This window comes from Ornithodoros turicata, chromosome 5 (assembly GCF_037126465.1).
Source record: "Ornithodoros turicata isolate Travis chromosome 5, ASM3712646v1, whole genome shotgun sequence".
NCBI lineage: Eukaryota > Metazoa > Arthropoda > Arachnida > Ixodida > Argasidae > Ornithodoros > Ornithodoros turicata.
In genome coordinates this window covers 55604425-55625145 of record NC_088205.1, presented here as the reverse complement: position 1 = coordinate 55625145, position 20721 = coordinate 55604425, and the positions used below count along the sequence as shown (strand labels likewise).

The following is a 20721-nucleotide window of genomic DNA, read 5'->3' as shown; positions in this document are numbered from 1 at the left end:
ACCTCGTCTCAGGTCATTCCAGATCAAAGCAAAATGCAATTATGTGCATTGCAAGAAAGACAAGGAAATGGGCCCCAGCATTAAAGGGGTTGCGACACCTCGTGTCAAGATATTCCAATGCAGTACAATGTGTGCATGATGTAATGAATCACATCTATCGAAGTGTCACAACCCCTTTAAGTTATCAGTGGTCGCTCCAGTCACTTACCGTACATTGCAAACCCATAGAAAGGCACTATAGCGCAAGCTGCCACCGATGCCGCTGAGTTTGTACCCTTGCCGCCGTTATTGCAGCGCTTTGCTACATAAGTATCACGGATAAATGCCACGATAATCTGAAAATAAGGACCGAATTACCAAAATAAAACTCAACAGAACAGAAACTCCCATAGAGTGACTTCTACATGCTTCAGATGGAAGTTCACTCATCTTCCTCAGACCAATACAAGAAGCTAACCTCGCAAACGATGTCTTGGAAGACGAAGTACTCTTCATCATTACATACAGTGCTACAGTTGTCCTGCGGAGAGTTACGAAAAGGTAGTTATGGTTAGGTGTCAAAATTATGATTTTGTGGTGCGAACACATTTACCTTGAACATTATTTGGTCGATGAAGAATTCGTATTTTATAGCTCTCTTTTTTAACTTTTCAAACTCCTCTTGAACCTGGAAGAGAAAAACGCATGTGCAGAACCCACATTTAAAAATGGGTGTCTCAGTTAAATTCCCGGGCTAAATAATTCGCGAACGGGTGCACCAATCGAAGAACTTTGTTTTAAAAGTATCTGTCCGATACCACCTACAAGCCACGCACAGTGTGAATGAGTGCGAGGGGCTCATTATTTAAATAAAAATTCAAATGAGTTTCGTGAAAAACATGACTTGACGTGAAAAACATAAAACAGGGCGGCGTCTGCATTAAAATGGGTACTACCCCTTTTGGGAGCTTCGGTGGGCACCTTTCAAAGAAAAATCTACCACCGAAGCGGATCATTTGTTCCGGTAACTAATTGTTTTGCACTGCGTGCAGCCATAGCAGCCATCTGAATCTGTAATTTTGAATTTCAAACACGTCTAGTGACGTTTACTTGTTTCTTTTAATGGCTTTTTGCCCTCATTATAATTCACTGGCTTGCACTGTGGCATTGAGGAGTGCTCAGTCACCCTCCCAGATGTATATCGCTCGCTGAGCGACCCCTGGTTTGCCAATTGCGAACGATGCGCACATACCCAGAGCTGAGGAGCCGCAAACACGGCGAAACACGTGTCCTCTGGTGCTGTCGCATCGTTCCATGAGCATATGTTTCTCTGCGTGCAGCCAGAGTAGCCATCTTAATGTGTAATTTTGAATTTCAAACGTCTAGTGACGTTTACTTGTTTCTTTTAATGGCTTTTTGCCCTCATTATAATTCACTGGCTTGCACTGTGGCATTGAGGAGTGCTCAGTCACCCTCCCAGATGTATATCGCTCGCTGAGCGACCCCTGGTTTGCCAATTGCGAACGATGCGCACATACCCAGAGCTGAGGAGCCGCAAACACGGCGAAACACGTGTCCTCTGGTGCTGTCGCACCGTTCCATGAGCATATGTTTCTCTGCGTGCAGCCAGAGTAGCCATCTTAATGTGTAATTTTCAATTTCAAACGTCTAGTGACGTTTACTTGTTTCTTTTAATGGCTTTTTGCCCTCATTATAATTCACTGGCTTGCACTGTGGCATTGAGGAGTGCTCAGTCACCCTCCTAGATGTATATCGCTCGCTGAGCGACCCCTGGTTTGCCAATTGCGAACGATGCGCACCTACCCAGAGCTGAGGAGCCGCAAACACGGCGAAACACGTGTCCTCTGGTGCTGTCGCATCGTTCCATGAGTATCTGTTTGTCTGCGTGCAGCCATAGAAGCCATCTTAACCTATAATTTTGAATTTCAACACGTCTAGTGTCATTTAGTTGTTTCTTTTAATGGCTTTTTTTCCCTCATTATAATTCACTGGCTTGCACTGTGGCATTAAGGAGTGCTCAGTCACCCTCCCAGGTGTATATCGCTCGCTGACTGACCCCTGGTTTGCCAATTCCGAACGATGCGCAGCTACCCAGAGCTGATGAGTTGCAAACACGGCAAAACACGTGTCCTCTGGTGCTGTCGCATCGTTCCATGAGTATATATATATATATATACAAAGTGTCCACGCTAAGTGTGAACATATTTTTTAAAAATATATCAATCACTTTTTCCGAGATGAAATCAATTGCAATATAGCATATGCTGAAGGGCACTCCCTAGGGGGGCATTAACAGACTCCTAAGGCAATGTCTTAATTAACTTTCAATAATTGACTTTTTAATTATAAAAGCTACGAAGTTGCTCCAATGAGAACATCTGATCTCTTCGGTCACCAGATACCAAAGCCGTTTTCAGAACAAAAATCCGTTCGATAGATCGTCCGCAAAAAATTCGTGAAGGAACGCCATTTTTTCTTTATTGTATTCATTGCGCATCTCTAGAGACGCGTCTTTCCTTCGCCCCCAATCCGAGAGGATGAAAGAGCACACTATCGCCTCGTGCGTCCTGGAAAAAGATTAAAAGAAAACAGAAAATGCAGCCCAAGATCAGGGCAGTCGCGATAGAGTCACCCGATAGATTTGTGTTTTTGTTTTGTTTCCGCAAGTTAAAGCTAATCTTCGACGCATGAGGCGGCACTGTACTCTTTCACTCCCTCACACTGGGGGTAAAGGAAAGCCGCTTCTTAAAAGATGCGCAATAAACCAAATAAAGAAAGAAATGGCGTTCCTTCACGAATTTTTTGCGGACGATCTACCGAACGGATTTTTGTTCTGAAAACGGTTTTGGTATCTGGGAACCGGAGAGATCAGATGTTCTCATTGGAGCAACTTCGTAGCTTTTATAATTAAAAAGTTAATTATTGAAAGTTAATTAAGACATTGCCTTAGCAGTCTGTTAATGTCCCCCTAGGGAGTGCCCTTCAGCATATGCTATATTGCAATTGATTTCATCTCGGAAAACGCGATTGATATATTTTTTAAAAATCTGTTCACACTTAGCGTGGACACCCTAACGTCGCCATGCCAGTACTGGACAGTCGTTTCGGCCTTCTTGGGCCTCATCAGCAGTACGCAGGCAGGCAACGTTTGAGTGGATGGCGTCAGAAGGTCACGTAACACGTGATTCCTCCCGTTAGTGTGAGATAACTCACTCACTGAAAGCCCAGTGCAAAGCCACTGAATTATAATAGGAAAAATAGCCGGGGCTCTTTGGCTGCACGTATTGCATATGTTTGTAACTCAAACGTCGCCATGCCAGTACTGGACAGCCGTTTCGGCCTTCTTGGACCTCATCAGCAGTACGCAGGCAGGCAACGTTTGAGTGGATGGCGTCAGAAGGTCACGTAACACGTGATTCCTCCCGTCAGGGTGAGATAACTCACTCACTGAAAGCCCAGTGCAAAGCCAGGGAATTATACTAGGAAAAAATAGCCGGAGCTCTTTGGCTGCACGTATAGCATATGTTTGTAACTCAAACGTCGCCATGCCAGTACTGGACAGCCGTTTCGGCCTTCTTGGGCCTCATCAGCAGTACGCAGGCAGGCAACATTTGAGTGGATGGCGTCAGAAGGTCACGTAACACGTGATTCCTCCCGTCAGGGTGAGATAACTCACTCACTGAAAGCCCAGTGCAAAGCCAGTGAATTATACTAGGAAAAAATAGCCGGAGCTCTTTGGCTGCACGTATAGCATATGTTTGTAACTCAAACGTCGCCATGCCAGTACTGGACAGCCGTTTCGGCCTTCTCGGGCCTCACCAGCAGTACGCAGGCAGGCAACGTTTGAGTGGATGGCGTCAGAAGGTCACGTAACACGTGATTCCTCCCGTCAGGGTGAGATAACTCAATCACTGAAAGCCCAGTGCAAAGCCAGTGAATTATATTAGGAAAAAAATAGCCGGAGCTCTTTGGCTGCACGTATAGCATATGTTTGTAACTCAAACTTCGCCATGCCAGTACTGGACAGCCGTTTCGGCCTTCTTGGGCCTCATCAGCAGTACGCAGGCAGGCAACGTTTGAGTGGATGGCGTCAGAAGGTCACGTAACACGTGATTCCTCCCGTCAGGGTGAGATAACTCACTCACTGAAAGTCCAGTGCAAAGCCAGTGAATTATCCTAGGAAAAAATAGCCGGAGCTCTTTCGCTGCACGTATAGCATATGTTTGTAACTCAAACGTCGCCATGCCAGTACTCGACAGCCGTTTCGGCCTTCTTGGGCCCCATCAGCAGTACGCAGGCAGGCAACGTTCGAGTGGATGGCGTCAGAAGGTCACGTAACACGTGATTCCTCCCGTCAGGGTGAGATAACTCACTCACTGAGAGCCCAGTGCAAAGCCAGTGAATTATACTAGGAAAAAATAGCCGGAGCTCTTTGGCTGCACGTATAGCATATGTCTGTAACTCAAACGTCGCCATGCCAGTACTGGACAGCCGTTTCGCCCTTCTTGGGTCTCATCAGCAGTACGCAGGCAGGCAACGTTTGAGTGGATGGCGTCAGAAGGTCACGTAACACGTGATTCCTCCCGTCAGGGTGAGATAACTCATTCACTGAAAGCCCAGTGCAAAGCCAGTGAATTCTACTAGGAAAAAATAGCCGGAGCTCTTTGGCTGCACGTATAGCATATGTCTGTAACTAAAACATCGCCATGCCAGTGCTGGACAGCCGTTTCGGCCTTCTTGGGCCTCATCAGCAGTACGCAGGCAGGAACGTTTGAGTGGATGGCGTCAGAAGGTCACATAACACGTGATTCCTCGCGTCAGGGTGAGATAACTCACTCACTGAAAGCCCAGTGCAAAGCCAGTGAATTATACTAGGAAAAAATAGCCGGAGCTCTTTGGCTGCACGTATAGCATATGTTTGTAACTCAAACGTCGCCATGCCAGTACTGGACAGCTGTTTCGCCCTTCTTGGGCCTCATCAGCAGTACGCAGGCAGGCAACGTTTGAGTGGATGGCGTCAGAAGGTCACATAACACGTGATTCCTCCCGTCAGGGTGAGATAACTCACTCACTGAAAGCCCAGTGCAAAGCCAGTGAATTATCCTAGGAAAAAATAGCCGGAGCTCTTTGACTGCACGTATAGCATATGTTTATAACTCAAACGTCGCCATGCCAGTACGGGACAGCCGTTCCGCCCTTCTTAGGCCTCTTGAGCAGTACGCAGGCAGGCAACGTTTGAGTGGATGGCGTCAGAAGGTCACGTAACACGTGATTCCTCCCGTCAGGGTGAGATAACTCACTCACTGAAAGCCCAGTGCAAAGCCAGTGAATTATCCTAGGAAAAAATAGCCGGAGCTCTTTCGCTGCACGTATAGCATATGTTTGTAACTCAAACGTCGCCATGCCAGTACTGGACAGCCGTTTCGGCCTTCTTGGGCCCCACCAGCAGTACGCAGAAGAAGGCCGAAACGGCTGTCCAGTACTGGCGTGGCGACGTTTGAGTTACAAACATATGCTATACGTGAAGCCAGAGAGCTCCGGCTATTTTTTCCTAGTATAATTCGCTGGCTTTGCACTGGGCTTTCAGTGAGTGAGTTATCTCACCCTGACGGAAGGAATCACATGTTATGTGACCTTCTGACGCTCAGCCACTAAAACGTTGCCTGCTTGCGTACTGCTGATGAGGCCCAAGAAGGCCGAAACGGCTGTCCAGTACTGGCATGGCGACGTTTGAGTTCCAAACATATGCTATACGTGCAGCGAAAGAGCTCCGGCTATTTTTTCCTAGGATAATTCACTGGCTTTGCACTGGGCTTTCAGTGAGTGAGTTATCTCACCCTGACGGGAGGAATCACGTGTTACGTGACCTTCTGACGCCATCCACTCAAACGTTGCCTGCCCGCGTACTGCTGATGAGGCCCAAGAAGGCCGAAACGGCTGTCCAGTACTGGCATGGCGAAGTTTGAGTTACAAACATATGCTATACGTGCAGCCAAAGAGCTCCGGCTATTTTTTCCTAGTATAATTCACTGGCTTTGCACTGGGCTTTCAGTGAGTGAGTTATCTCACCCTGACGGGAGGAATCACGTGTTACGTGACCTTCTGACGCCATCCACTAAAACGTTGCCTGCTTGCGTACTGCTGATGAGGCCCAAGAAGGCAGAAACGGCTGTCCAGTACTGGCATGGCGACGTTTGAGTTACAAACATATGCTATATGTGCAGCCAAAGATATCCGGATATTTTTTCCTAGTATAATTCACTGGCTTTGCACTGGGCTTTCAGTGAGTGAGTTATCTCACCCTGACGTGAGGAATCACGTTTACGTGACCTTGTGACGCCACCCACTCAAACGTTGCCTGCTTGCGTACAGCTGATGAGGCCCAAAAAGGCCGAAACGGCTGTCCAGTACTGGCATGGCGACGTTTGAGTTACAAACATATGCTATACGTTCAGCCAAAGAGCTCCGGCAATTTTTTCCTAGTATAATTCACTGGCTTTGCACTGGGCTTTCAGTGAGTGAGTTATCTCACCCTGACGGGAGGAATCACGTGTTACGTGACCTTCTGACGCCATCCACTCAAACGTTGCCTGCCTGCGTACTGCTGATGAGGCCCAAGAAGGCCGAAACGGCTGTCCGGTACTGGCATGGCGACGTTTGAGTTACAAACATATGCTATACGTGCAGCCAAAGAGCTCCGGCTATTTTTTCCTAGTATATATATTATATATATATATAAATACTCATGGAACGATGCGACATATATATATATATATCTATACAGGGTGTCTTTTTTAGGGGATACAGATTTTTCGTAAAAAAACTATAAGGGCTATAGACATGCTCTTTTCACTTCTATCATCTCTGGTCCGGCGGACGTTCTTGGCCATATGTTGCTCGACCGTAAAATGACTAATTACCTAAAAATCGTTAATTAACTTTTTAATTATAAAAGCTAATAAGTTGTCCCAGTGAGAACACCTGTTCCTTTCGGCGACCTGATATCGTAGCCGTTTTCAGAACAAAAATCCGTTGAGTAGGTCGTCCGCAAAAAAATCGTGAAGGAACATCATTTTCTTAGAGATAAACTGATGTTCTGAGGCTGGAACAACATAGAAGGGACAGATACAAACAAAGCCTCAAACTGCTTAAGAAATCAACGATGAAAGATGAAAGTCACTGAAAAGGTTAGCCAGCTGTAGGGATCGAACCCACATCTTCTGGATTGCCGGTCCAGGGCTCTACCAATTGAGCTAAGCTAACACGCCTCTCCAGCGACTGAGTCGCTGGAGAGCTGGAGGGTGAGTGAGAGTGAGTGGCTGGTTTGTCGTCCCTTCAGATGACGCTCCCCGAAAGTCGCTGGAGAGGCGTGTTAGCTTAGCTCAATTGGTAGAGCCCTGGACCGGCAATCCAGAAGATGTGGGTTCGATCCCTACAGCTGGCTAACCTTTGCAGTGACTTTCATTTTTCATCGTTGATTTCTTAGGCAGTTTGAGGCTTTGTTTGTATCTGTCCCTTCTATGTTGTTCTAGCCTCAGAACATCAGTTTATCTCAAGAAGGAGAATTAGCACACTATCGCCTCTCGCGTCCTGGAAAAAGATTAAAAGGAAACAGAAAATGGAACCCAAGATAAGGCCAGTTCCGATAGAGCTCATCTTCGACGCATGAGGCGGCACTGTACTCCTTTCCCCTCTCACGTTGGGGATGAAGGAAATACGCGTCTGCGAAGATGCGCAATGAACAAAATAAAGAAAAAAATGGCGTTCCTTCACGAATTTTTTGCGGGCGATCTATCGAACAGATTTTTGTTCTGAAAACGGCTACGATATCAGGGGACCGAAAGGAACAGATGTTCTCATTGGCAGAACTTTGTAGCTTTTATAATTAAAAAGTTCATTAATGAAAGTTAATTACGACATTGCCTTTGGACTTTGCTAATGCCCTTCTAGGGAGTGCCCTTCAGCATATGCTATATTGCAATTGATTTCATCTTGGAAAAAGTGTTATATATTTTTTTAAAAAATATGTTTGCAGTTAGCTGGGACACCCTGTATATACAGGGTGAATTTAGCAAAGGTTATACCTTTCGATCGAGCCGTAAAAATACAAGATAACGTCTCTGGCGCTTCAACTTTGGAGACTGATAGTCATTCGCCTGAAGTTCTATCCATATTTTTTTCAAATGCTATCAGTGTGTAGAAAAACGTTTGAAGCAAAGCAAATTCTCACCCCACGCATTTCCTATGGCCTATACTGCCCGCAGACCGCCATTTTTTTCTCTGTCTGCTTCACGTTCACATCATCACGTATAGGTGGCGCTGCCTGGAGACGAATCAAAACCAACAACTATGGTACAACCAACAACCACATGGGCCAGATGCAGGGTTTTGAGGCAGCGCCACCTATACGTGGTGATGTGAACGTGAAGCAGACAGAGGGGAAAATGGCGGTTCGCGGGCGGTATAGGCCATAGGAAATGCACGGGGTGAGAATTTGCTTTGCTTATACCTTTGCTCTACAAAGTGCATTTGAAAAAAATATGGATAAAACTGCAGGTGAATAACTAGCAGTCTGCAAAGTTTGAAGATTCCACAATCGTCATTTTCTATTTTTACGACGTGATCAAAATGTGTAACCTTTGCTAAATTCACCCTGTATATAAAAAACAACTATCACTGTCGCTGCGAAGGGTGCGTGGCATTTCGTCTCACTGTATTTTCGCGGTTCCCTTCATCGATGAACAGCGACAGACTGTCGATACGTGCATGGTTCGCACTGTCGATTGTGGTCCGCAGCAAGATCTTCCGTACGTACTCTTCTTAGGACGGCCCATACTGCCGCTATTCACCTCCGCACACAATTGCACTACCGTCTCTGCTGCTGCTGCGGGCGACGAAGAGTCGACACGCACGCGGCGCAACCTCTTCACATTCCCGGACATGCGAAGCGGTAAACGCCGCTGCCACTGTTCCTCCGAGGCACGTGACGTCAACGTCACAGCCAACGTGACTCTCCGAAATGATCAATCTGCATCTTGCGCCTTTTTCTCAATTCTTCGCTTCATCTCGCGCCAAAGAGAGAAACACATGCGGCGCGCGTTGGGTTTTTCGGCGACGCGACGTACGTACAGGAAAGGATCTTCAGGAAATTGAGCCCTTACAGTAGCAAAGAAGTCAGTTTCAACACCCTGTTTTCTTTCTGCACAACTGGTAAGCAGGCCAGTAAAATGCACCATGAGGAGTAATTCACCCCACGGAGTCATAATTATTGCGGAAATGGAATTTAAAGTGCGCCGCAAAATGCGACCGTGCACGACAGTGGTGGAGAGCAGTGCCATCCTCTGACCTTGCGTTGACGTCATACCGTCAGCGCTCGCTGACTGGGTCAGAGAAATGTTGTGTGCTACTCAGCTGTCGTCTGCTAGTCAGCTGTTCAGGGCGCTGAAGAAGCATTGCTCCCAGGCAGTAGTTGCTCATGTACGCGCCTGCCCAGGCAGGCATTGCTCCCAGGGTAGTTCGGGGTGACTACGTAACCCAGGGAAACTCCGGCGGGACAATGAAATTCTCCATGCGCACGGTAACCCTTTCAATCCGGAATCGCCCGAGGGAAGAGGTTTACCGGCTACAAAAGCAGAATGCCCTCAAGACAAAAAGAAAAAGACAGGCGCTGACCACGACTGACCAGTGAACGGGAACGCGCTGACATTATGCCGTCACTGATCACGTGAGCATCGTCCTTCTTCTCCTCGTTACACCCCGCTGGACGAGTCGAGAGTGAACGCGCGCGGCTGTGTTTGTGTACGTTTTTTTTTTGGGGGGGGGAAATCCACACATCAAAACCTTTTGTGGTGTTCCGCAAATTGACGCACATACTTTCATCAGGCGTCTTAAATTGAAAATATTTCGGATGTCCCTCTGTACTCCTTTAACAGATTGTTGCTGTAAAACAAGCGGTCTCATAATATGCATCATTGCAGCACAGATGTAGTGTGATGAGCGGCTTGTCTCGGTTCACGTAGACTAGCTGACTACATGGTTCACAACCTTAAAAACGGAGGAGCACTTTCCCCCTACAGTCTAGATTGTCGTCCAGATGCAGCAAACAAAGCGATACAACTTCAGACCTGCCAAATAAGAGGACGTCACGTTGTGTCCGTAACGTCAGGGATGCTGTGTGTACAATGTGATTAAAGCACGTTGAATTCTTTCGCGTTTTCAGATGGGACCGGAATAAAATCATAAAACCTGAAAGTCAAAGTACGAGGACCATTTCGAACATCATAATGTGCGCCAGATGGATGAGGGCACTTTGATTGATTGAGGGATATTTATCCTAAGAAGGCACTAACTACGACACGAACAATATAGCTACGTAATTTACATGCTGTTTTTCCTCTTTCCTTTTAAGTGTGAGTGTACCATTGTCTAGGCTAGACTATGTCGTTCATGACAACAAATAAGACCTGTACATCGAAAGGTTATAGATGATTCGGCGCTAACTCCTCATTTGTGTCATACTTTCATAACAACCACGGTACATCACCACACGCAGAGTCCTTAACCCTACACCCCTTTAGGTTTTTTCCCGCGCCTTGTCTTAAAATTCGAACGGGAATAGCTATTAACATTCCAAGAGCGAAATGTTCATGCATATAAGAAGCATTACGATGTTACAGCAAATTTCTCGACGGAACAGGTACAAGATGAAAGATGAAAGTCACTGAAAAGGTTAGCCAGAACATCAGTTCTTTCAGGTACAAGATATTTTGTATTACAGTACTACCTTAATATTCTGAACTACAGACAAAACTATTTTACGGCTCTCCTCCCTGGAGGCAGACATGGAGCCGTGCGACTGGACCTTCGTAATTCGGACACTATCACTAAAAGATGGCGAAATAATTAATATTTACTTGATGTGGCCAGACGTCCCAATTTAGGCGGGACAGTCCCGCTTCTGCGGTGGTGGTCCGCTGTCCCACCAGTTTGCTTGGGGACGGCGTTTTGTCCCGCTTTCGGCTGGAACGATCCCCGAATGGAAAAGGTGCCGCTAAACAAGGGTTTTCTACTTCCACGTTGCCCTCTTCCGCCTCACATCTTTCCCCGCTATAGGCAACGGAACATTATGTGATGTGATGTGATGTGATAGAAAAAAAAAAACGATTAAATCACGACAAAGTCAGACTGGCTACCCCAGACCACTTAGCCGCAGTTAGTTGATTGAATAAATGAAAAAAAGTGAGAAAACCCAGTAGTTGGGGGGCGGGAGACAAAGATCAAGAACTAGTGGGAACACTTGTCACAAACGAGGGACCAGAAAGTGGAACATTGTGATGTGCTGGCTAACAAGTCATCCCTTTGACAATACTTCGTGGAAAGCAAAGATCGCCTGCGCACACTTAGATCATCAAGCTGCCCCGGCGGGAGGATAATGCTCTTCATTTAATGATCGGCCATCGCGACACTCACGAGAATGACAAAATGGAAGTGAGAGTTCAGCGATACAGCGAGTGCGGGGCGAGATTTTCCGTTCAGATTTACGAGTATGAGGGCACAGTATGCGGAATACCTTCTGCTCAAGTATTCGCGCTCTACAGCATGCAGAATGCAAACAATAAAGAAATGAGAAAAATTATACGAATTATTAATCAAGAAAAGCAACAGAATTGGGTATCAACGAAGTGAAATGTATTGGATATGCTGGTCGGCAGATCCACCCAGAGTCCCGCCTCGGGATCGGAGGAAGATGGTCACTTACTTTCTCTGCAGCTTCGATGCCAAGAACGAGCGACCAGAAATGTCTTCGCAGGGAATGAGGGCAACCACTCTTGAGAAACTCCCTCGCTGCGATGACGTCGTTGGTTTCGAATACTGCGAGAAATTCCACGCGTAAATAAACAATATGTCCATTATAGCCCATAGCCTCTCTTAGCGACTGGCCGTTTATAGACTGACGCATGTGTTTTCCAGTTGGATAGGACGTGCATCTAACATATTTAATCAAACTACCTCAGACGGAATGAAGTCGAATTATCAGACTTCAGAACTGGGATATTGTATTTATTTACTCGTTTTGTCTGTGTGTCTGTGTGTTCGGCATCCATGCAGTTCGTGATTCATTTGTGGGTGACTGCGGCGCATTTCTTATTCATGCGTGACCTAAGCACGTCGTTCACCATTCCAGCCACCCTTTTTCATTTAACACAGTCCAAAACAGTGGATGTGTCTGAGAAATGCAGAGGGAAGGAGTGAGGTCGTCATACTACATGGTCGACGGCACCGCAATTACGGCCCTGTCCATGTTTTAATCAACAAGAAAGTGAAATAGCGTAAAACTTTGATTGCGCAGTTAGAAAAAAAAAATGAAGACTCGTCATCACGTGTGCGCGACAGTGACGATATCACACCAAAGTGCAGGATATTTTAAAATGTTTTTAACGCTGTCAATGGGACACCCTGTAAAATTTGACACCCTGTACAGCTCGCATCAGAGTTAACATGAACACCATCCTAGCCTGCGGACCCTGGTAGTGCGTAGTAGAAATAACGGCTGAATGTCTTTTGGTCATCTATTTACAGTTAGAGGTGTGATCTTCGTAATGAAGGCTTGCCTTCTGTTAGGCGCTGCCAGGGTCTCTTCCCACTTCGCAGGATGGAGCGGTGTTCAAGTTAACTTTGACGCCAGCCGTACGTATGGAATAAGAGACGTTGTATAGAGATGTTTCTCGTTCCATTTTGCGAGAAATCTCGTAATTATATAATCTCTTGTAAGTTGGTCTTCTTTTACTATCACGCCGATAGTTAATCGAAGGATTAGTATTGTGTACTGACATACTTCAGAACCAATACCACAGGAGTAACTACCATGCTGGGTGACCAGAAGATCACCATATTCTATGTGTGTCAAGCACAGCTCGCGCGTTTACCATGCTGGAAGTACGAGTGTACCTAAGCGGAGTACTAAAGCTAGAGGGTGATTCAAACGAACACCATTTGTAGTAACTGTATATTACGTGGGGTAGACATTGCACGCGTTTACCTTACAATGTAATCACCCCCGATGGTACTGCACTTGCGTCGACGGTGCGCTAAAGCGTGAGTACCGTGTGAAAAACGTCCTTCGTATATGAGCGGACAGTGCAGCCAAGTATGGCCCGCGTTTTTCACTTCACCGTACATTATTTTTATTTTTATTTACGTTTACAGTATTTAAATAGTTGTGTTAGTATTTTAGTATCTTACTCAGTACCTTTTCGGAAGGTTATTTTTAGTCTATTCTACGTACCTTTTCGATATTTCAAACTAACTAACTATATTTTGCTTCTCTGCTGTTCAGTTTCACAACGTGTTTCGAGGTCCTTTCCATTCCGCTGCAGCTTCCGTACGGAATCCATCTTCTGGTGCTGTGTTTAGACCTCAGCGTTGCAGGTCTCCCTATGGTTTTATCGTGAGGTGTTCATCTCACTTTGTGTGCGGATGATATCTATGTTCTTACGTCCGCAAAGCAATGGACAGCGCTGCGAACCAGGGCGCAGCGCTCACTTTTAACGTAGTACAATATATCACAGAGTGAGCGATGGACGTCTCCAAGAAGAGAGAGAGAGCGCATCTCACCAGAAAACACATATTCATTTTAAAAAATGACACAGTATCGAGTCGTGGAATTCAGGACTAAGTTCCTCAGGTATCAGAATGCTATGGTGATTCTCAGCGCCATTCAGCGTGCCGTAGTACAAGCCGGGGCCTTCAAAAGTGGCGCTTCCAGCAGTGAAAGACACCAGCAGCTCCCCACAACCCGTACAACTCAGAGCAGAGTGAACTTTAACGCTGCCTCGACCCAGCAGAGCGGGAGGAGAGCCACCCTGGCGGCGCTTAGCAGAAATAAAGGGGGGAGTGTGTTGCGGCATTCTCATTCCAGTTAGAGGGACGTCCGTCGTGGTGCGCTGGAGAGTGCGCAAGTGAGCTGGCGTTATCAATGCAGCGCGTGTTTGTGTTTTTGACCATTGCTTCTGATGCATGCGAGCAGGTCTTCTTCTTTTAAGCCAATGCTTGCTAGTAGGTATTAGGTAAGTAGCTAGTAGGTATTGCGGAGATTCGATGTCGTTATCCCATTGGCACGCACCTGGAAATAGTGAACTTTAGAGCATCGTACGCTATCAATTTGCGTACGTAAGGAATAGCATGGTGGTCCTGCGCAATACGCGAAGCTCTCTTTTTGTTATGTGCGTGCGCAGAACCACCAACGCTAACCGTTACGTACGCAAAGGCGATAGCGTACGATGCACTAAAACTTTCTAATAAGTCTGTGCACCCCAACCGATCATCCGTAGCGCTCTATTGTTTGAGTGAATGGAATGAATGAGGTTAACAAAATGTTATGGTAAATTTATTCGGCTCAGTATAAAGCAGATGCAAAGTTGCTGGCAATAATTACAGACGGTGCTAGCGAAACTGTCTTGATGAGTATTGAAACAATAAAAAAACGACTTGCACGGTGTAACACCTCACGTTATCCTTTCTACAGAGTTTTCTGAAGTCCAGCGAGTTTACCATACAAATATATGCGAGCATGCTGGCACACTTTTCATGCAACACCAACACGTAAACATAGTTACTTGCAAAATTTCAGTATAGAAACGGGAACACATCAGTAGAACAAGTGGTGCTTCTGGCCGGTGCAAGGTATATTGTTCTTGGTTTAGTGTCTGAGGACCTCTGAACTCGTGCTCTCTCGCTCCGGGACAGGTACGTGGTGGCCCACTAGCTGGCAGTAGCTGTGGCCCACTAGCGGGAAGGGCAGGTTGAAAAATTGTATGAGCTGGCCTTCCCAAAAATTATCGCGATCTGTGATTTCCTTCTTTAGGGCTCCCGTGGAGCTCTTTTAAAAGTCTGGTAGCGAGACCTTACCAGCCAAACTGTTGTGGAGTAGCCATCCCAATATAGAGTTGGGCCAACCTCTCCATATTTTGCTTTACCAACCAACCAACCATCAGCTATGACGGTTGTATGGGCAAACAGAACAAAGTCGTAACAAAAGTCCTGATACCTCCAAATTGAAGGCGACCCTTTGCTCTCCAAGAAACATTAGACTGTGTTGTTGTATTTATGTTGTCTCGCTTATTGCTAAAATTCGAGTGAACGAAGACTAGCTTTTCGATTTTGTCAGTCGTGAAACGGTTCCTCATCGATACACTACCAAACGCTGACGACACCCGCATGACGCGAAGACGTTGGGATCTGGAGGACACGAGATGCAATGGCTGCGAGCGCGGCTCTGAGGCGCAAAGTCAATCCCACTGATTTACGATCCCGCTTTTTAAAAAGCGTTCACCCACCTATACTCGCTGTTCGTCTGTCAGCTGGCGGGGACCCATCTTGTGGTCACCTTCTAATACTCGAGCTCCTCATGGGTGATGTGACTGGGGAGCCTTGCACTCATCTGGAGTATATGTCGGCCCGACACGGTGACGCGCCGGTTCACACGAATAAGCACCTCAGCAGGCGCAATTGTTTCTGGAGTATTGACTCGGTACGCCTGGCCTGGATTGGAGGAGTACGCCGTACAACTCACACCATTCTTGAATATTACACTCTCTGTTAGCCCACCTGTACACTTCCATGAGACATGCATGACGAACCACACTACCTTGTCATCCGACGATAAAATTGCAGCAGTTTCTCATCTTTCACGGTGAGAAATTTAAGACAGCACTTTGCACTTTTTCCGTGCACACTTCCAAACGAGCCACCATCTTTCATGGTTTTGTCACGCTGCCTTGAGGCAGGATGGCCAGATCTGCTCTGCGCTATAGCACCGTTGTACTGAAGAGAACACCATACCACGCTAGCATGCCGTTTTCCTGAGCCTTCGATAGTTATTCACACACTTGCGGTTTTCGCTTGAATCACCCTCGAATTCGGCCTCGCTTTCGTAACTCGGGATGTGGGTTCCAATTTAGTTGGTATTTACTAATGCTCATTGTTATTGTCTTCACTACTCTTTGTATCTAAATTTGTGTGATAACACGTAGTTCGCATTCCAGTAACAAGTTCGAAGACCACGAGAACCTCTTTAAGGCGTTTCTTGCACGAATCCAATACTATTCAAGTGTTGCATTTACACCAGGTTTTTGGTGACAACATAGGCAGGCGTTATTAGTTTCTTGCTTAATTCCGTGACTTTGAGTCATGCTCATTTAAGCCACTTACTCATATTTCCTAGTTCTTCTCTTTCATAGCGTTCGCACTCCAGCGGCGAAAGGAAGTCGTGCGGTAATGCATTTCCCAAGTAATTGCATGACGCGAACATCTCCCTCTAGGGCAGAACAAGCAAACACTTGTCAAGGTACACTTGTCTTTAACCTGTGTAAACATGGGTGCATGGCCTAGGGAGACAAGTTAATGGTCCGGGTGACGTATGGACACGGTATTCTACATAACGATCATACAGAAGTGGGAATTATTCTAAAAGCAATAACAAAAACGACATTACAATTGAGCCGTTGTTTAACGAAGAACATAATAGGTGCACTTACCAGTTCTGACATGTCTTTCGTGCTCAGACTTACTCTGGCTTGGTCCCATATGGATGCTTCACTAAAAAGGAAGGATTTGTACATGCTTTGTAGTTCGGGAGGAAAAAGAAAACTACGATACAGCTATATGAACAAATGTGCGCTCCATTTATGAGAAATGAGTGATATCAGCGACCTCAGGACGTTATAAAGGACAGTCATGTATATTAAAAAGGAAGAAGTAGGATATGCAGCGTTAGAGATCGGTATTTCGTCTTCTGAATAACGAGAGGATGAGAAAACAGCGTCGTTCGCGTAAAAGAGATGCAAAGAATAAGTAGGAGGCACGGAAATGTTTCGTCAGTGCTCTGAAAGGGGTAAGAAAACGCAATTTGGAGAGCGGTTCGGTATCGAGAAAAAACAAAGGAAATGAAAAGGAGCAAGTAACGGATTCGCCAACGGAAGTGCAATGGAAACGGAAGCATAACGATGCATTACTTCATATGGTTATACCTGATATGACAAGCGGGCATCTATTTATTTTTGCAAAAGTCAACATCTGATATGACAACATCGTAAAGAATCCCGCGAGCAAGCGCTGTGTGAGTTGAGCGTTACGTGCTGTGCGTGCTGAAAAGTTTCGCGATTGGTTTCGTAGAATGTGTAAAGAAATGTGTAGTAGAGTAGAAACATTTCGAACGAGAATGTTGTGTGCTAAATACAGCATCCGATGCAGATATTTAGAGATTTTCTAAGGCTTCTGAAATGGGGTGTTTTGAGTGAATTAATGATGATGAATGGGGAAATTCGCCACGTGAGGTGCGGCCCACTAGCGCAAGGCATAATGAACGGAATGAGATGTGTCTTGAGATGAAACGATGAGCGACGCTGAATAGAGGTCGACAGTCAGTGGTGTCAGTGAGACAACATCAACAGAACGCTAGGCAAAAAAACACACACAGCACACAGGTACGCAGACACATCATAGGGTAGAGAGGAGACCAGTTTCCCGGAGAAAAATCTGGAAGTACTCAAGAGCTTGACTATGGTCGATCTGGTTAGACCATGGGCCGAGGATGGTTGCCAATGTGAATGGTGCGGCCGCGATCGATTGCAGACTTGCAGACGACACTGCAGAGCTGCTCTTTGGGACTTGTAAAGATGGCAGTCGAGAAGCACAGACTTGGTATCCGCCAAAACAGCACAGTGAGAGCAGAGCATGGAGTCGGAGCGTCCGATCAGATGCGTGAAATGGGGGGTGAACGCATCCCCGAGACGAATCCTAAGCATCAGTGATGCAAAATGGCGAGGCATAGTGCATATGAACAAAGGTCAGGGCCCACTTCACGCGTCAGAACTCTTGATGGAACGTCACAGGACCATTGTGCATGTGCGAGAGGCCTCACCACATCATTGAGGAAGGTTCGCCTGTCTCCATTTGGGGAGGGTAATCCGCACGACTGATAGGGAACGGTATGCAGCTGCTGCAGCCCCGTCAGCCTTTTCATTGCATCTTTGTGGTACTCACCGCATTCTTTGCAGATTTTGCTGAACACTGCCCCAATTTCACATTATTCACGTTGGGAAGGCACCCTTCGAGCTGTGTTCAGAATCAGCTGGAATAAGTTTCTCAGTTTTTTCTTTTTCATTCACTCACTCACTCAGCTGGAAATCGACTGGTCTTGTTTCATCTTCCAAATGAAAATGGTTTCGCGACACACCACCGGAATGGGGCGTCACTTGCAGCGACACATCCACATTCTAAAAACAGAGCTTTACTGCATAGCACGGTCCTAGCCAACCATCATCCCAAGTGACAACGTTCTCATCCTTGATTTGATGAAAACACGGGGCGTACCGCGTACGCCATTTTTGTGGCAATTATGAAACGCAAAATGCCACAAAAATGGCGTATGCCTCCAGTTTTCAACAAACCAGGGGAAAGAGCAACGTCACTCCGGATGATGTGTTTGCTATAGGAGCGTTCTATGTGGTGAAGTTCATTTTTAAGAGTGTATTGATGTAGTGGTTGTGTGCCGAAAAGCCTAAGTCTCATTTGCACACGTAGCTCCTTGCCTACTTATCGGGCGAACTTCCGGTGGCGCACGACAGCGCATTTATGCGAAGTAAGGCCAAGGAAAACGTGGAAATTAAACACTCCGTGACAAAATAAATATAGCGACGAAACTTGGGCTTCCGCACAAAACAAGAAGCTAGACCGACGTCAACATGACGTTCTCCGAGTTGTGTACAAGTACAGCTAAGCGTGCTACTAGTGCAGAAGCCGAAATGAAGTCGCAGGCATGGATGCTCATTTCAGTCATTTCGGTTTCTGCACCAATAGCGGTACCTGCACACAACTCTCCGGGGAACAGTTTCGAGAGGTCAAGTTTCGTCGCTCTATTTATTTTGTAGACCTTAGCTCGAATAATGCATCGTCGTACGCCACCGGAGATTTGTCTGATAAGTACGAGTACATAGGAAACGAGTTACGTGTGCAAATGCGATTTACGTTTTTCTGCACACACCTTGTACATTGAGTTCGTATTTCCTAACTGTCAAAATAGGCTTAGCTAGTTCAATCGTCATTGAAACCAATCGCCATAGGCGGACGGACGGATGGCTTTTCCCTTTGGACGGGCGGTAGCTTGCGCCACCTAGCCTAGAATTAACACATGATTGAAATTACGGCAGAACTATTTGTACTCTACCCGTGTTCGAATTAGATTTAACTAAATTATTCCTATGACACCAATCATTTAGTCGGTCTTTTGTATTTTGTACCGCTTTAAAGTAGCACAGAAGTCATTTTTAACACCCAGTTTTCTTCCTATAAAACTGTTCAGTAGGCCAGTAACATGCACCATGCGAAGTAATTCACACCACAGAGTCATGATTGTCGCAGAAATTGAATTTAAAGTACGGTGCAAAAAGCGACCGTGCGCAACGGCGGTGAAGAGGAGTACCAGCCTGTGATCTGCCTCATGGAACCTCGCGCTGATGCTATAAGGAGAACGCTCGCTGATTAGTCTAGAAAAATGTTATCTGCTACTCCTCTGTCGTCTGCTACTCGGCTGTTCGGGGTTCTGAAAAAGCCTTTCTTCTCGGTCGGTAATGATTCGGCCGCTCTTCTATCCCCAATTCTCCGGGAGAACATGGCAAAACTGGTTTACGGCGGCAAAGGGACAAGTCGCTGACCCCCACTGACCGGCGAACCAGAACGAGTTCTCCTTATAACGTCATCGGTGACGTGATATGATACCTTCTCCTCCTCGTTGTAGTGGCCTGAGAGCAAGAAACAGCTGATCGAGAGGAAGACGAAACGTCGTCAGCTGTTCTCGCGCTCTTCAGCACCAGCTAGTAGGATCAGCTTCGTCTTCGATCGTTGGCCTCGACGGGGAAGCTTCGCTGTCCACGGTCTCTCTCACCTTGCCCCATTAAACCGTTTATTTCTCCCTGGGCCTGGTATCTCAACTGGCGACGAGCAATGGCGACTCAACCCAGTTTGTCGGGCGACGACAACTCGTCGCCAGTTGAGATACCAGGCCTAGGGAGAAATAAACGGTTTAATGGGGCATGTGAGAGAGACCGTGGACAGCGAAGCTTCCCCGTCGAGGCCAACGATCGAAGACGAAGCTGATCCTACTAGCTGGTGCTGAAGAGCGCGAGAACAGCTGACGACGTTTCGTCTTCCTCTCGATCAGCTGTTTCTTGCTCTCAGGCCACTACATCCCTCCCACCTTAGCTGTAGCCATAACGTTGGGGGCCTCTCCGGAGACGCGAAGGATAGCGCCTGGTGGCAGCATCTCCTGAGCCCATGACCTGTCCAGGCTCGTGATGACCAGGAGCAATAGCGTCATTGTTACCATGGGGTTCGTGGAAGTCGTTCTGGTTCCCCTCTTCTGGACGAGGATCTCGGCGGCAAGGAGGGGGAAGAGGAACCTCGTCTTTTCGGAATACCTCTGGAACTGAAGCTTGGTCAGGCCAGGAATCAACGGAGTGCCGGCACTTGAGGTGGTCCTTGTGTACGCGGTGTCGCCTCTGCTGCTCATCTTCGACGACGTAAATTGCCGACCCTTGTTTGGAGAGAACGACACCAACTTTCCAGTGGGATTTCTTGCCAGGGTCCAACATCCAGACCTTTTGGTTTATCCCAAAGCTCCTGTCTCGGCTGCACTTGTCATAGTTGCGTTTCTGACGTTCGCGC

At 46.7% G+C, this 20721-nt stretch overlaps 1 protein-coding gene across 1 annotated transcript in view; it reads right to left on the bottom strand.

The window, feature by feature from the left end:
- LOC135395871 (TBC1 domain family member 19-like) overlaps positions 1 to 20721 on the bottom strand; it is a 66252-nt gene that overhangs the window by 14830 nt on the left and 30701 nt on the right. Inside the window, exons 3-8 of the mRNA XM_064626959.1 lie at positions 16536 to 16596; positions 16210 to 16315; positions 11759 to 11871; positions 593 to 667; positions 458 to 520; positions 209 to 335 (exon numbers count right to left, since the gene is read on the bottom strand). Of these exons, the coding sequence (XP_064483029.1) occupies positions 209 to 335; positions 458 to 520; positions 593 to 667; positions 11759 to 11871; positions 16210 to 16315; positions 16536 to 16596 (545 nt within the window). The remainder of the gene's footprint in view (positions 1 to 208; positions 336 to 457; positions 521 to 592; positions 668 to 11758; positions 11872 to 16209; positions 16316 to 16535; positions 16597 to 20721) is intronic.